At 49.1% G+C, this 15,351-nt stretch overlaps 2 protein-coding genes across 5 annotated transcripts; one reads left to right on the forward strand and one right to left on the reverse strand.

The window, feature by feature from the left end:
* Positions 1 to 8: 8 nt before the first annotated feature.
* Positions 9 to 5,448, reverse strand: TMCO6 (transmembrane and coiled-coil domains 6). 4 transcript variants are annotated; one of them, XM_060008705.1, is made up of 12 exons: positions 5,314 to 5,448; positions 5,067 to 5,179; positions 3,407 to 3,522; positions 3,117 to 3,300; positions 2,754 to 2,858; positions 2,492 to 2,577; positions 2,143 to 2,259; positions 1,815 to 1,926; positions 1,514 to 1,577; positions 1,276 to 1,370; positions 697 to 864; positions 9 to 446 (listed from the first exon to the last, which is right to left on the reverse strand). In XM_060008705.1, exons 1-12 carry the CDS (start codon positions 5,396 to 5,398, stop codon positions 333 to 335), a joined length of 1,359 nt encoding a protein of 452 aa, XP_059864688.1. In that variant the 5' UTR covers positions 5,399 to 5,448; the 3' UTR covers positions 9 to 332. The 4 variants fall into 4 exon arrangements, with proteins under 4 accessions (XP_059864688.1, XP_059864686.1, XP_059864685.1 ...); XM_060008703.1 differs by having other exon boundaries at positions 1,288 to 1,370; positions 1,514 to 1,700; XM_060008702.1 differs by having other exon boundaries at positions 1,514 to 1,700.
* A 6,969-nt stretch (positions 5,449 to 12,417) lies between these two features.
* CD14 (CD14 molecule) lies at positions 12,418 to 15,340 on the forward strand. Its single transcript, XM_060008709.1, has 2 exons — positions 12,418 to 12,578; positions 12,668 to 15,340. Exons 1-2 carry the CDS (start codon positions 12,576 to 12,578, stop codon positions 13,781 to 13,783), a joined length of 1,119 nt encoding a protein of 372 aa, XP_059864692.1. The 5' UTR covers positions 12,418 to 12,575; the 3' UTR covers positions 13,784 to 15,340.
* The last annotated feature ends 11 nt before the right edge of the window (positions 15,341 to 15,351 follow it).

The following is a 15,351-nucleotide window of genomic DNA, read 5'->3' on the forward strand; positions in this document are numbered from 1 at the left end:
GCTGAATATAAAAATAAAACTTATTTTATTCCATCCCATGAAAAGCCACCAGCTGCTGAAGAAAAAAAAAAAAGAAAGAAAGAACAAGAAAAAAGGAGATTCTATGGACCCAGATTAAGTAGGCCACGCTGGGTTCCCTCTGGTCCTCCCGCCTGGACATTGCTGGGTAAAACAGGAGGAGCTGGGATCCAGAGATCTTGACTTAGGCTTAGGCGTGGGAGCAGAGGGCATGATGTCATTATGGTTCTAAACCTCCCAAAGGGGCTCTGTGGGCCAGGAAGCTGGGGAGTGGGGGAGATGGGGAGTGGAGTACATGACTTTGAGAAGTCAAGTCACCCATGAAGAGCTGTCTGCTGGAGAGCATGCACACGATCCTGGAGCTGTGCTACCTCCTCATGCCTTTGTAGGGCCTGCAGCCCTGACTGCTGCAAGAAGGCCTGGGCAGCCTGAGAGCAGGGAAGAAAAGGATTCAACACTGGGTCCCTCAGTGCTAACACGAAATTACCACAGCCTTATGGGTTAGCCCACCTCTTCTTGGAAGAATGCATTCCCAACAAGAGTATGGAAGTTCGGACCTGGAGCCCACATAGGCTAGCCAGGCCCAGAGCAATGACTAAAGTTACTGGAAGGAAAGGGGCCATGGTGAGACCGGAGGCTTCAGAACAGAAGGATTGGGGACTAAGGCCAGAAACCCACCCCTGGCTGATAGAGGAACAGCAGTTGCAGCAGCTCCAAACTCTGGCCTACTACTTCAGTGTCAGAGAAGGCCAACGTGTCCAGCAAGGAGGAGAGCAGGGGCCCTGGCCACAGACGCTGACAGTAAGCAGGACCTTTCTCTGCAACGTTGCATAGGACCGTGAGCACCTGCAGACAGATATATGTACACAGTCCCCACAAACGATGAAAACCAAAGATTTTAACGATAGCTTCTGTGGAATGCTGACCACATGCCCAGGCACTGTGCCAAGCAGTTTTATATGCATATTCTGTAATCCCCTCAGCCACCCTCAGGTAGGATTACTATTCCCAATTATAAATGAGGAAACTGAAGCCTAAGGTGGTTAGTTGATTTGCCCAAGGTTAGTTACTAGTAAATTACAGTTTAGGGACTCACACCTAGACTGTCTGGTCTATGACTGATGGTCTGGCCCTGAAGCCATCCATACCACACCACCTGCCAGCTCTCAGCTAAGGGTACTTCTGAGGGCTCAGGGCTGCTCCCACTGTTTACACTTTGGCCACCAGACCTTGGACTCAAGTGACCCCAATACCTACCAACACGCTCACCACATTAGATACAGACAACAGGTGCAAGAGGGGCTCAATCAGATCCAGGGAGAGCAAGGAGGTGCAGAAACTAGGACTGTTTGCTGGAAGGGAAAATGTCAGGGTGAAGTTCCTCCAACTGGGGCATGAAACCAACCCACTCCCAATCCTACCCTTGTCAGCCCAGGCCATGAGGAATTATTCCCAGTATCTAAAGGCCCAGGCCTAGGCAGATTATGGTGCTTACCAGTGAGGTTGTTAAGGAGCCAGAGGCCCTCAGGAAGCAGGCTGGGCTGTTTCTGGAGGAGGAACTGCAGGAGGATAAATAAGGCTGCCACAACACGCTCATCTCGGAGCTGCAGTTGCCCTCCCACAGCCTCTGCTGCTGCCTCTGTTAGCAAGTTGCTTAGACACCGAAGCACAGGGCATGCCAGCTGCAAAGACGAGTTAGGGTTCAGGTTTAAGGAGGAAGGGGCAATCTGCACACTGGAGCAGGAGCTGAGTAAAAAGAAAGGTCACCCAGAGGTTGACCTGTCCTCTTCACCTACCAGCTCCAGTCCTGCATCCTCAGTTCTCTGGACAGCCCCAGCCAAGTCCAACAGCAGCAGCCCCAGGGTGGACAGAGCACCCTGGGTGATGAGCAGGGCATTGTTGACCTGGCTGGGCAATAGGAAGCAAGTAGTCACTACTCGGTCAATCCTACCTTTAAGGTGGCAAATGGCCTAGGTCTGTGGGTTTCCTGAGCTCCAAGAAGAGAGGACCATAAAACAAGGAAAACTCACCACAACAATTCCAGAAACCAAAGTTCAAAAACCTGAGTGTCATGGAAGGAAGCCCCAGGGGAGGTTTGTGGCACTTCCCCAATTCGCCTATTACCTGCAGATGATGTAGTGAAGGCACCAGGCAAACTCCACAGCTACTCCGAGGTTCAGCTTTGGGCCAGGTTGCAACAGTTGCAGCATATGTTGTGGGAGAGTGGAGCCCAGGACAGAGCTGTCAGTAGAAGCAAAGCTGTGAGTAGGAACCACAGAAGGCAAGATGCCAGTCACTCTTCCCAAACCCTGAGAGCAGGTGGGAAAGCATCCAAACCCAAAGCTCTTCCCAGTCAGGCACATGGGGTTGAAATGTGCAACAGCTTTGGAAACAAGATTCGATCAGGCATCAGGGGCTACACTACCAAGTAGGTCACACCTGCCTACACATCTGGAGACTCAATTTTACTTACGGGATGATCTTCTCTGGAGCTTCCTTAGCCTGCAGAAGCTGGGACAAGGCATATCCAAGAGCTTCCAGCACAGTCAGATGGGGAGACTAGAAGCAGACAGAGTAGGGATCTGACTCTGGAACCTAGGCCATAAGATTTCCTGAGACTTTCAACCCCTTAGCACAGGGCAGAGGCTGGAGCTGCCTACCCAAAGCAGGTGGGGCATGTGGAGAGACGTGAAGGGAGGGGTGCCCAGAGAGGAAGCAAGGAGGTGGACACTTACCTGGATGCAGGCAGCCAAGGCCGGAACAATGCCCTGTGGCAGGAGCTGCCTTCTCACAGCCTCACTCTCCACAATCAGGTTACCCAGTGTATACAGACAGAGCTCCTGAGAGCAGGACAACAAAAGCACTGGGCTTGGCCTGTCTCAGGCCAGGGTGGGGTAGGGGTGGGAGTGGGGAAGCTGGAGCATACCTGTCCTTGAGGATCGGGGCACAGGGGAATGGGAGATGATGGGTGTGTGTATGGCTGGGGGCATCAGGAGAAACAGGTTTTCCTCTTTTGCCTACCTGCCAGCTCAAACTGGACCCAAAAGCACAATTTTTAAATCCAAACAAAGAACAAGGTAGGAAGGGGCAGGGCTTACTATAAAGTCTGAGCTGTGACCGGAGAGGTAGGTGAGAAGGTAGGAAGTGGCTGGCAGGCAGGCCTCAACTACTGCAGACTGCTCAGAGTGAGAGAGCTCATGAAGGCACCGAGCCGCCTCAAGCTGCAGCAGGGCCTGGTTGCTGGTCAGGAGCCCGACTAGGGTCCGAATGCTGCCCTCCAGCCTACATGAGTGAGCACCAGAGCCCTGCTCAGCCAGTGGCCCATCCCCCCCACACTCCTGTCCACCCCTCAGAGACCCAGCCACACACTCACACCACCCGCACTGACCTGATGAAGGTCTGTTGCGTCTCAGGGCGCTGCAAGCCTCGCCGAAGGCTGACCAGAGCCCCCTCTCTCTCCTTTTCCTCTGTCCCCCGCTGGGCTAACTGCAGGAACTGCTGGATCTGGAGCCCAGGGCAGGGAGAAGAGAGATGGCAACATATAGTTGCCAGAAAGCAAGGCATGAGTTCTGCTCTGCCCACTTCAGCTGTGAGCCCTTCAATATGGCACTATTCCTAGAACTCATCATTCACAGTAATATGGCCAATAAGTGTCAACCTTGCAGTAGAGTGGACAGAAGAGGGAATCAGAACTGGGTTTAATACAAGCCCTGCCACTTACGCTACAGGGGACTAAACCCCAGTTTCTCACCTGAGAAAAGAGCATAACATCTACTCTGCCTTTTTACTGTGTTATTTCAAGGATAACATTTAAACCTCTCAGCCTGACACAACCTATCCCTCTAGCGACTCTCCCCATGCAACCGACACTGCAACAACACTGCGCATCACATGACGTGTTTTTTAATGCTTCCAAACTTTCGCATAATCTATTCTTTCTGCCTGGAATACCCTCCCCAGGTCCTCCACTTCCTTTAGATTTCTGCTCTCACTGCCTCTGGGAAGTTAGCTCTTTCTGGCTCCCTTTGGAAGACTCAGGGGTTTCTATTGTGCCTCATGTTTCCTTCATGACAGGTAGGAGCACATCTGTCTCCTTCAATGGGTTGTGAACACGTCAAAGAAAGGGACTCTCTCTTCATCTTTCTGTACCTCAGTACCCAGCATAGGTGCCTTGGTATAAAGTAAGCACACAATGAATAAATGGTATAACCTAGGTATAAGTACTTTATACTTATATATATATATAAGTAAACTATATATGTAAACATAATATAAACAGGGGATACCCAATGCTTGCTGAATGAATAAATGAGCTAAAAGAAATTCTTTCGTTCACTTATTCCATAAATACTGAGCATCTACTATATGCCAGATACTGTATAGGCATCTGAGTTTTCAATGATGACAAATAAAATAAGGTCCAGTTTCCTTTTAGTCTAGTTGGAGAAACGGTAACAAGCAAACAATTAGTATGATTAATACTCTGCAGACCCACTTTAGATGCAGCAAATGCAAAGGCCTTGAGACAGGAAAGAGCCTGGTATATTGTTCCAAGAACTGAAAAGAGGACAATTTGTCTGAAATGAGTGAACTGATAAGGTTGGAAGTAGCAGAGGTTAGACCATGCTGGACTGTGTAGATCACAGGAAGGATTTTGGTCTCTGTGTTTTTAAAAGACGCATCTGACTGATGTATAGAGAATTAACTTGAGGAGGCAAAATTTCTGCAGATGACCTGTTAGGAGGCTGCTGTTAAGTATTCAGAGAAGAGGGTGGTGGCGATCGTGATGGCAACGCCATTTAAAAGACTCCACAGCTCTTTAGGAGGTTAAAAAAAAAGTGGGGGGGGGGAGCTAGGACTTGATGATGTATTGATGTGGGGATGAGGGATAGAGTTGTCGAGGATGATTCCCTGGTTTCCGGCTTGGCCCACTAGACGGAAGGAGGTATTGAAGGGACCAAGTTCAGGTTTGGGGGCGGACCTCGAGTACAAGAGAAGGTATTTGCCGCTACCTGGTGTGGATCTCACCAAGCACCCTGCCCCCTCACCTCGGCTTCCCCGAAGATCATGGCCACACATCCCTCCTCGGCTTCCTCCAAGGCTTCGTCTCTCAGCAGCCTCTTGCTGACCAGCTGCTGCTCTCTCCGTGCCTTCCGCAGTGCTGGGAGCAAAGGAGCCGCTTGATCATGGGAGGGGCACCCAGGACCCAGAACCCATCTCCAACCCTGGAAGCCTCCTCACCCCTACTCCGACCGCCATACCCTCATCCTCCCGTGTTCCCTCGCCCGCCCGCACCTGCCTCCCGCTCCCGCCGGCGGCACCGTAGCTCCTCCACCCCGCAGCATAACGGCTTGAGGCGGCCCCGCTGTCGGCTCCACATGCTGGAACTGGAGTAAACCTGCACCAGAGAGAACGCAACAGGTCCCAGGAGTCTAGAAGATGGTACGGACTGCGCAGCCGCAGCGTAGAGCGGAAGGGGAGGTCCAGTGGGCGGGGCATGACGTGAAGTGAAGGAGGGGCGAGACGGGGCGGGGCGGAGCGAAGGTTAGAGGAGGAGTGGGATCTCTAGACGAACGAATTCCAGATAGCTGCCCCTTCCCTTGGCCTCCGGCTTTTCGGCTTCCGATCTAGTAAAGGAAGTAACCCAACCTCGACCCGGCCAGCCCCAGGCCCCTAGCGTCACCTTCCACTCAGCAGACACAACCTACCCACCCCTAACAGATTCTAAACGAACATTCAAAACTACCCCGAGTTCTAGGAAGATGTCGAACGCCATTTCACTAATAACACGGCTCTCAGTGATGAAAGCTGGCTAACCCCTGGAAGTGCATTACCTTATTGAATGTTCGCCATGACAATTATCCTCATTTATCAGGTGAGAAAAAGGAAACAAATTAAATTATGTGTCACTGTTCTGGGTAAAAGTGAACCGCAAGGGCGTCCCTGGTGGCGCAGTGGTTAAGAATTTGGCTGCCAATGCAGGGTACACGGGTTCGAGCACTGGGCCAGGAAGATCCCACATGCCAGGGAGCAACAAAGCCCGTGCGCCACAACTACTGAGCCTGCGCTCTTGAGGCAGAGAGGCACAACTACTGAGCCCACGTGCCACAGCTGCTGAAGCCTGCGCACCTAGAGCTCGTACTCTGCAACAAGAGAAGCCACTGCAATGAGAAGCCCGCGCACCGCAACAAAGAGTAGCCCCTGCTCGCTGCAACTAGAAAAAGCCCGTGCACAGCAACGAAGACCCAACGCAGCCAAAAATAAATAAATTTATTAAATAAATAAAAATTTAAAAAATACTTTAAAAAAGTGAATGGCATTATTTTCAGGATAAAGTAGTTCTTTCATCAAATTTTGAGCGCCACTAATCTAGTAGGTACTGGGGAAACTGGTGAATTAAAAACTGTGCTCCAGGGGTTTCTCTGGTGGCGCAGTGGTTTAGAGTCCGCCTGCCGATGCAGGGAACACGGGTTCGTGCCCCGGTCCAGGAAGACCCCACATGACGCGCAGCGGCTGGGCCCGTGAGCCATAGCCGCTGGGCCTGCGCGTCCGGAGCCTGTGCTCCGCAACGGGAGAGGCCACAACAGTGAGAGGCCCGCGAACCGCAAAAAAAAAAAGACAAAACCAACAACAACTGTGCTCCAGGGAATTCCCTGGTGTCTAGTGCTTAGGACTCGGTACTTTCACTGCCATGGCTCCAGGTTCAATACGTGGTCGGAGAACTAGATCCCGCAAGCCAAACAAACAAAAACTGTGTTCCATACCCTCAAAATCTGAATTGTGGCCAACTAAGCCCTACATGGTCTAATCCCTGTATACCTCTCCAGCCTTACCTTACTCATCCCTCCTAGGATCTTTGTTCCCTAAATAAGCCCTGCATTTTTTCTCTTCTGGGCTTTTGCACAGGCTGTTCCACTGCCTAGAGCCCTGTCTCTGCCACCCCACCCTCACTACAACCAGCACTCTTCCCTTAATTAACACTGTCCTCGAGATCTCCAATGTCCCCTACTCAGAACTACTGGACCAGTGCCCCCATTATGAGAACATATAGCACCATACGCTTCTCCTTCATAACTCTTTTCACAGCTGACATTAAGTTACAGTGTAAGTGTTTAACGTTGTCTCCTCCCAAACCGCCTTCACAGCTCCAAGAGAGTAGAGTCCTGGTAGCACTTAAGGACTTTTATTGAGGGAATTCCCTGGTGGTCCAGGGGTTAGGACTCCACGCTTTCAGTGCCAAGGGCCCGCGTTCAATCCCTCGTGGGGGAATAAAGATCCTTCAAGCTGTGAGGCCAGGAAAAAAAAAAAAAGTTAAAAAGAATTCTCACTGAGGCCTCTAATCTTTAGAAAGCTACTACTTAGGGCTTCCCTGGTGGCGCAGTGATTGACAGTCCGCCTGCTAATGCAGGGGACATGGGTTCATGCCCCAGTCCGGGAAGATCCCACATGCCGCGGAGCGGCTGGGCCCGTGACCATGGCCGCTGAGCCTGCGCTTCCGGAGCCTGTGCTCCGCAACGGGAGAGGCCACAACAGTGAGAGGCCCGCGTACCGCAAAAAAAAAAAAAAAAAAAAGAAAAGAAAGCAAGCTACTACTTAGACAAATGTGCAAGTAAGAACAAATCCAGGAATGGGAACTGTTCTTCAAACCCATTTCCTTCCCTTTAATTTAATTCCACCTCTTGGAGTCAATTGATGAAGTCTTTGATTTCTTCCACAAAACATCTAGTTAAATATCTGCAGACCATCATCCTGTTCTCCATATCTTCTCTTCAGGTCCAGCATCCATCCAGCCTCTGGACAGCCACTTATTGAGCACCATTTATTCATTTAACTTTATTATTATTTTTTTTTTATTTTGGCCGTGCAGCTTGAGGAATCTTAGTTCCCCCACCAGGAATCGAACCCGTGCCCCTTGCAGTGGAAGCGCAGAGCCCTAACCACTGGACCACCAAGGAATTCCCTGAGCACCATTTATTAATGCACCATGCTCTGGCTGGGGATAGGATCTGGGTCTTGTCCCCTTCCTCATGGGGCATGCTGGCTTCTAACACCTACATCTTTCTCCTGGTTGGGAAGATAAGGCAAGTTCCCAGGAAAAATCTGTGCTCTGCCCAGAGTGTCTGCTCAAATAGTTACAGCTGCCCAAGCTGTTTTTTATTTGGGGTTTTTGTTTGTTTGTTTGTTTTTGTTTTTTGCACTTATCTGCCTGGCGATTCTGTTAATCCTGTAAGAAACAGCCCCATGTTCTCTCTACTACAAGGCTAGCTGTTCCTTTCTCTAGAGCTCCTCCAAGTCCTTGTCTCCTCTGTAAGAGTCCTCTTCACTATGGACTGTAGTTCTGCATCTGCATTTGCCTCCCGCACCTACTAGAGTACTTGAGGAACCATGTGATGGTCACATCAGCATCTCAGGGCTTGGCATTTAGCGCTGGCACTTGGTTTAGACAAACGATAGATATTTTTTGAATCAAGATGTTAGTTGGGGACCTTTGCAGAAACATTATTGCCCCTCTTAGCTTGGACCCCTCATGCAGAGTGTCTCCCCTAAGGTGATGGAATTTTTTAACCATTTTTAAAAAATTGAAGTATAGTTAACTTACAATGTTGTGTAATATATATATTGGGTTGGCCAAAAGGTTCGTTCGTTTTTTTCCGTAAGATGGCTCTAGTAGCACTTAGTTGTCTTTAACTTCATTCAAAATGATTTTGTTAGATTGTATGTGACAGCTGTCATATCAGCATGCATTTTAAAAAAGAGTTATCGAAATTGGTGAATTTTTGTGTAGCCATTTTAATATTGAAGATGGAAGGAAAAAAGCAACATTTTTGGCATATTATGCTTTATTATTTTAGGAAAGGTTAAAAACGCAACCGAAACGCAAAACAAGATTTGAGCAGTGTATGGAGAAGGTGCTGTGACTGATCGAACACGTCAAAAGTGGTGTGCGAAGTTTCATGCTGGAGATTTCTCACTGGACAATGCTCCACAGTCGGGTAAACCAGTTGAAGTTGATAGCGATCAAATCGAGACATTAATTAAAAACAATCAACTTTATACCACGCGGGAGATAGCCGACATACTCAAAATACCCAACTCAAGCGTTGAAAATCATTTGCACCAGCTTGGTTACGTTAATCACTTTGATGTTTGGGTTCCACATAAGTTAAGCGGAGGGAAAAGAAACTTCTTGACCATATTTCCGCATGCAATTCTCTACTTAAACGTAATGAAAACGTTCCATTTTTAAAACAAATTGTGATGGGCGATGAAAAGTGGATACTGTTAGGTGAGCCGACATGGGTTGTGAAAGAATTCACAGAAATATTAACAACGGAAGAAAAGAAAGTTTTTATTCCTCCACTTTCCAAGGGAGGAAAGGGGCCAGACACATAGGGTGGCATTGGCCCCAAAGGGTGGGGTTTGAATCTTTTATTAGGCTTCAAAGGGCAAGATGCAGGAAAAGGAGGTGGGTTCATGTATATTCTGGTCCACAGCAGTACCGGGGCTGGCTGTGTGTCTATAGGATGTGGTTTTTCGGAGAATAGACTTGCAGTCTTCAGTAATTTTCCAGGTCTCGGGTGTCTGAAAGAGACTTAATAGGTGCCCTTGACAGGTATTACTCCATTTTGAATCATGTTAGGTGGGTTTACAGATACTGTACAATAACGTGGAATGGAAGAGATCGTGGGTCAAGCGAAATGAACACCACCAACCACACCAAAGGACGGTCTTCATCCAAAGAAGGTGATGTTGTGTATATGGTGGGATTGGAAGGGAGTCCTCTATTATGAGCTCCTTCCGGGAAACCAAACGATTAATTCCAACAAGTACTGCTCCCAATTAGACCAACTGAAAGCAGCACTCGACAAAAAGCATCCGGAACTAGTCAACAGAAAACGCATAATCTTCCATGAGGATAACGCAAGACCGCATATTTCTTTGATGACCAGACAAAAACTGTTACAGTTTGGCTGGGAAGTTCTGATTCATCCTCCATATTCACCACACATTCACCTTCGGATTTCCATTTATTTCGGTCTTTACAAAATTCTCTTAATGGAAAAAATTTCAGTTCCCTGGAGGAATGTAAAAGGCACCTGGAACAGTTCTTTGCTCAAAAAATAAAAAGTTTTGGGAAGATAGAATTATGAAGTTGCCTGAAAAATGGCAGAAGGTAGTGGAACAAAAGGGTGAATATGTTGTTCAATAAAGTTCTTGGTGAAAATGAAAAAATGTGTCTTTTATTTTTACTTAAAAACCAAAGGCACTTTTTGGCCAACCTGGTAGATATATATATTCTTTTTCAGATTCTTTTCCATTGTAGGTTATTATAAGATACTGAATATAGTTCGTGTGCTACACAGTAGGTTCTTGTTGTTAAGGTGATGGAATTTCCTGAGGAGCCAGGCTTCAGTGGCCTGAGTCTTCTGAATGCAGAGACTCTGATGAAGAAAATAACAATGAAGGGTTATTGTTACAACCTTAGCCGTAGAGCTGGGATTCCAAGCCTTTTTGTCTGACTGCAGAGTCAGTGTATTTCACACTGAACTATACTCGTATCTTGGTCCTCAGGGATGTCCCAGTGACATGGTCTGGCCTTTAGGCATGGCTTAGGGTATTAGAACATGCCCAACAGGACACACAGGGAGCAGTGTGGTCCAATGGGGCGTCCTTGTTTGGATTGTGGACAGATGGAGCTACTTCTGGAAAAAGGGAAGTGAGAATTCAAATGTTTTTCATGTAGCTCTTTGCCCAGAAATCCAGAAGTTCAGACTTGTGAGGGCTGTTTTAAAAGCATAGCCCTTCTAAAATTGAGGGCAGTCATCAATTAGATCCCTTGAACTGTAACTTGCTTAATAAATAATATCGTGTAACCTGCCTTCACCTATCAAGCTTGCCTTAATTGTTCCTGCAAATTGCATACCCTCATGTAGCTTACACAATATGTCACAAGACTCCTTTAACTGCCCCTCTGTGGATAACACCTCTGACATATGGGTTGCTATAGTAACAGTTCCTTAAGTTGATTTTCAGGAACTTAGAGTCAGCTCTTGCCAGGTTGTGTTCCAGCTGATTAAGACTGCTTGGAACCACTGACCCTCCAACTGGGCCTGTGCGAGTGTTGGATGGATGGCCTTTTGACAACAGAAGGCCAAAACTTCACCCTCAGATCATGCTAATGCCACCACTTTCTGAACATGCATCCCATGAAGAAGGATGTAACTCAGATACACCTGAGCAGAATACTGATTACCTCACCTTTTTCCTGTCCCCAATCACCTTCCCCTGTACCTCCAACCACCCTATACCCTTCACCCATAAATATCCCAAGCCCCTTGCCTTCAGGGAGGTGAATCTGAGACTTGTTCTCCCTGCTCCTCACTTAGATGCCTTGTGAATAAACTCTTTCTCTGCTACAAACCAAAGCATCTCGTCTCAGTGTTTGGCTTACTGCCTGTTGGGCAAACAAACCTGGTTTGGTAACAATTCCCACCCTCTGGGACACTTGCTTTTTTTTCTTAACAAAGCAGTTGAGTTACTAATTAATCCTCATTCAACATAGGTCCAGCTTTTCATTCCTAGGGCATAGGAATTGTCCTGGGGAAAGGGCAGGAGATAGCTAGGTACAAGTGGGAAAATTATATTTAGGAATATCTCATTTCTCAAATTTCAGGGTGGGGAAGTGGAAACTAAGAGAGCGAGGGACTTGGCCAATGTGTCTCTGTTAAACACATAGACTTCTTTACTTTTAAGAAAGCTATCACTTTAAAAAATTGTGAGGGGACTTCCCTGGCGGTCCAGTGGTTAAGACTCTGCTCTTCCAATGCAGGGGGAACGGGTTTGATCCCTGGTCGGGGAACTAAGATGCCACATGTCATGCGGCCAAAAAAAAAAAAGCTGTTATTTCTTAATAAACAAATTTAAAGAACAAGTCAGCAAAAAAAAAAGGAGGGCGGGGGAGCTATTCCTCAGACCAACTTCCTTCTCTTGAACCTAATTCTAGCCCTTGGAGTCAATAGATGAAGTTTGCAATCTCGTCCACAAAATATCCAGTTAAATACCTTAGGATATTCAGGGAGTTGGACTTGGGTGACAGGAGGTTAACAGTAATTACCAAGACTAGGGAAAATTAAGGAACTACCGGGGTTGAGTCACTGGGCTATAGGCAGGGGACGTGAGAGTCCTGGCCTGAGGCAGTGAGGATCTTCCTTTCCCCATCCCAGACAAGGCTGGGGGCGCCTGAGTCATCAGGGCACTGCCTGAGGCAGAGTGCCCTAGACACCTTGCAAGATACTTCCTGTTATGGCTCCTCTCCTGGCAAAATCATTCACTGCAAAATTTCCTGGGACAGCGGATGGGGTGGTTGGGAGGAAGAAATGTGGGGAGTGACAGGGTTCAAAGAGGAGGGAACGGAGTGACATCCCAGGGTTACATAAACTTTCAGAGGCTGCCAGAGGGTAAGGACAGATAAGTTTGTGGAGCCTGGAAGCCGACGAGAGCCGCTGTAAAGGAAAGAAGCCAGGCGGGGAGGCAGAGGTTCTGAGGACCTATCGACCATGGTGAGTGTATGCTCTTGGGGCCGAAGGAGGGCTACTCGGGGAACCTTAGGGACCGGCAGGATCCGCCCTGACCTCCGCTGTCTTCGCAGGTGTGCGTGCCCTGTCTGCTGCTGCTCCTGCTGCCAGTGCTACGTGTGTCTGCGGCCACACCAGAGCCCTGCGAGCTGGACGAAGATGATTTCCGCTGCGTCTGCAACTTCACGGATCCGAAGCCTGACTGGTCTAGCGCCATGCAGTGTATGGTTGCTGTCGAGGTGGAGATCCGTGGCGGCGGCCACAACCTGGAACAGTTTCTAAAGGGCGCCGACGTCGACTCGAAGCAGTACGCTGACACGATCAGGGCTCTGCGCTGGCGGCGGCTCACGTTGGGCGCTGCCCAGGTTCCTGCTCTGCTTCTGGTCGCCCTTCTGCGTGCTCTCGGTTACTCCCGGCTCAAGGAACTGACGTTTGAGGACCTGGAGGTAACCGGCCCGATGCCGCCGCCGCCTCTGGAAGCCACTGGACCTGCGCTCTCCACCCTCAGTCTCCGTAACGTGTCGTGGGCAACAGGAGGTGCCTGGCTCGGCGAACTGCAGCAGTGGCTCAAGCCTGGTCTCAGGGTACTGAACATCGCGCAAGCACACTCGCTTGCCTATGCCTGCGCACAGCTCCCCACCTTCCAGGCCCTCACCAGCCTAGACCTGTCTGACAATCCTGGACTCGGCGAGCGCGGGCTGATTGCGGCTCTCTGTCAGCACAAGTTCCCGGCCCTCCAAGGTCTAGCGCTACGCAACGCGGGGATGGAGACGCTCAGCAGCGTGTGCGCTGCGCTGGCGGCGGCGAGTGTGCAACCCCACCGACTAGACCTCAGCCACAACTCGCTGCGCGCCACCGCCCCGGGCGCTACCTCGTGTGCCTGGCCCAGCGCACTGAGCTCTCTCAACTTGTCGTTCGCGGGGCTGGAGCAAGTGCCTAAAGGACTGCCGCCCAAGCTCAGCGTGCTTGATCTCAGCTGCAACAGGTTAAGCAGGGCGCCGCGGCCAGACGAGCTGCCCGAGGTAAATAACCTGACACTGGACGGGAATCCCTTTCTGGACCCTGGCGCCCTCGAGTACCAAGAAGACCTGAAGAGCTCCGGTGTGGTCCCAGTCTGTGCACGTTCCGCCTTGACCATGGGGGTGTCAGGAGCCCTGGCACTGCTTCAGGGAGCCGGGGACTTTGCCTAAGGCCCAGTGGAGAAGGGGGAGAGGAATTAATTGGCTCAGATTGTCCTGGCTCTGGGAGAGCCTCGTCAGGACATCTCAACCAACCAACCCTCTGCCCCATCTTCATTAAAATCTTAAACAGCGGGTCCATGACATTCACTCAACAGACATTTACTGGGCACACTGCTGGATAGCGAATCCATTATACTTAAACTTTCTTCATCCTAACTCCCTAGAAACCATACCTGCCCTTACTTAGAAAAGAACTACAGGGGCAGAAAGGGCAGGGAAAAGTCGCCTGTCTAGGGCTGTGTGGCAGAACCAAGGGTTTCTGCCCAATGCGGGCTTTCTGAACAGATTCCTGGCACCTGTTAAAGGATGTTTGAATGGTAAACATGCCTAGGAGGATACAGAATGTTTCCTCTCTGGTGCATTTTCCAAGAGTCAGCTTCTCCCTTTCCAAGGTAATAAAACCCAGAGCCATTTGCTTATTTTCACTCTCTTTTTTTCCTCCAACCCCCAGTGAGGAGAGACAGCTATGCCACTTGTTCTACATAAGCTCTGAGTTTTATAATTTCAGGGTTCCTCTCCTGTAGCGTACAGCCCCTCTGCACACACAGGTACACTGGCTTTCGCTGTGTCATGTAATGGGGAGTTTGGGGTTGGGGAACTGATAGAAGATGCTGTCATTTAACAGCCTGTCTCTGAACCAGAGATCTTGTGACTATGTTAGTATATGTGTGTATATTCGTTCTTTGATTTGCAAACAGGATAACACCTTAGACCCTTCACAGCTTCGCAGACCCCTGCACAGGGCAATTAATAGTATACGTCCTCTGAACCACATTATCTCAGTGACCCAGGACATCAGCCAAGCAGCCAAGAGGTACTGTTCCTTCTAAGGGTCCCTTCTTCATTACATCAAGGAGGCAGCCACACCCAGCAGAGATCTAGGTATCTGCCTCCAGGGGGACCTCAAGAGGAGTGGGAGGAGGCATGTAAACATAGCCCTCCAGCCTGCCTCCCTCCAGTGTCCAGAACCACACAGATAGGAATGGAGAATGCAAATTAACATTGATGGGAGAGTTACACAGGTTATCAGACCATGGGCTCAAAGAGTCATAGGGGCAGCTAAATAAACTGCCAATCTATGTGAACCACACTGACTCCATTTTGTCACCTCCATCTTAGGCCCACAGTCTTGCCCCTCCCCTTTCTGCACAACTGAGCTTTAGTCTACTCACAAGGAGTGCACCCAAGCCAGATTACTTTCCTAACAACTTTTACTCTTGCCTTCATGTGATATGAAAACTGGAAGAATGCCTTTTTTGACACAGATGGTTAATGGTCATGAGACCCCCCAGGAGGAAAAAGCCCCGGTTCCCTTGGATGCAGATGTGCATCTTACTTGGTAGTCAAATTCTGTTTTTCGCTTTGGTCCCTTTAAATCCAAGGTATCCCCTTCGCAGAGCGCCGCTGTGAATGCCTCTGGATCCTAGCTGTATGTAAGTTCACAATACGCATTATGTAATATGGCTGTATGTCAGTACGCACAATAAACTTCAAAATTGCACTTTATGGAGTTGTCT

Source organism: Delphinus delphis, chromosome 3, assembly GCF_949987515.2.
Source record: "Delphinus delphis chromosome 3, mDelDel1.2, whole genome shotgun sequence".
NCBI classification, from domain to species: Eukaryota; Metazoa; Chordata; class Mammalia; order Artiodactyla; family Delphinidae; genus Delphinus; species Delphinus delphis.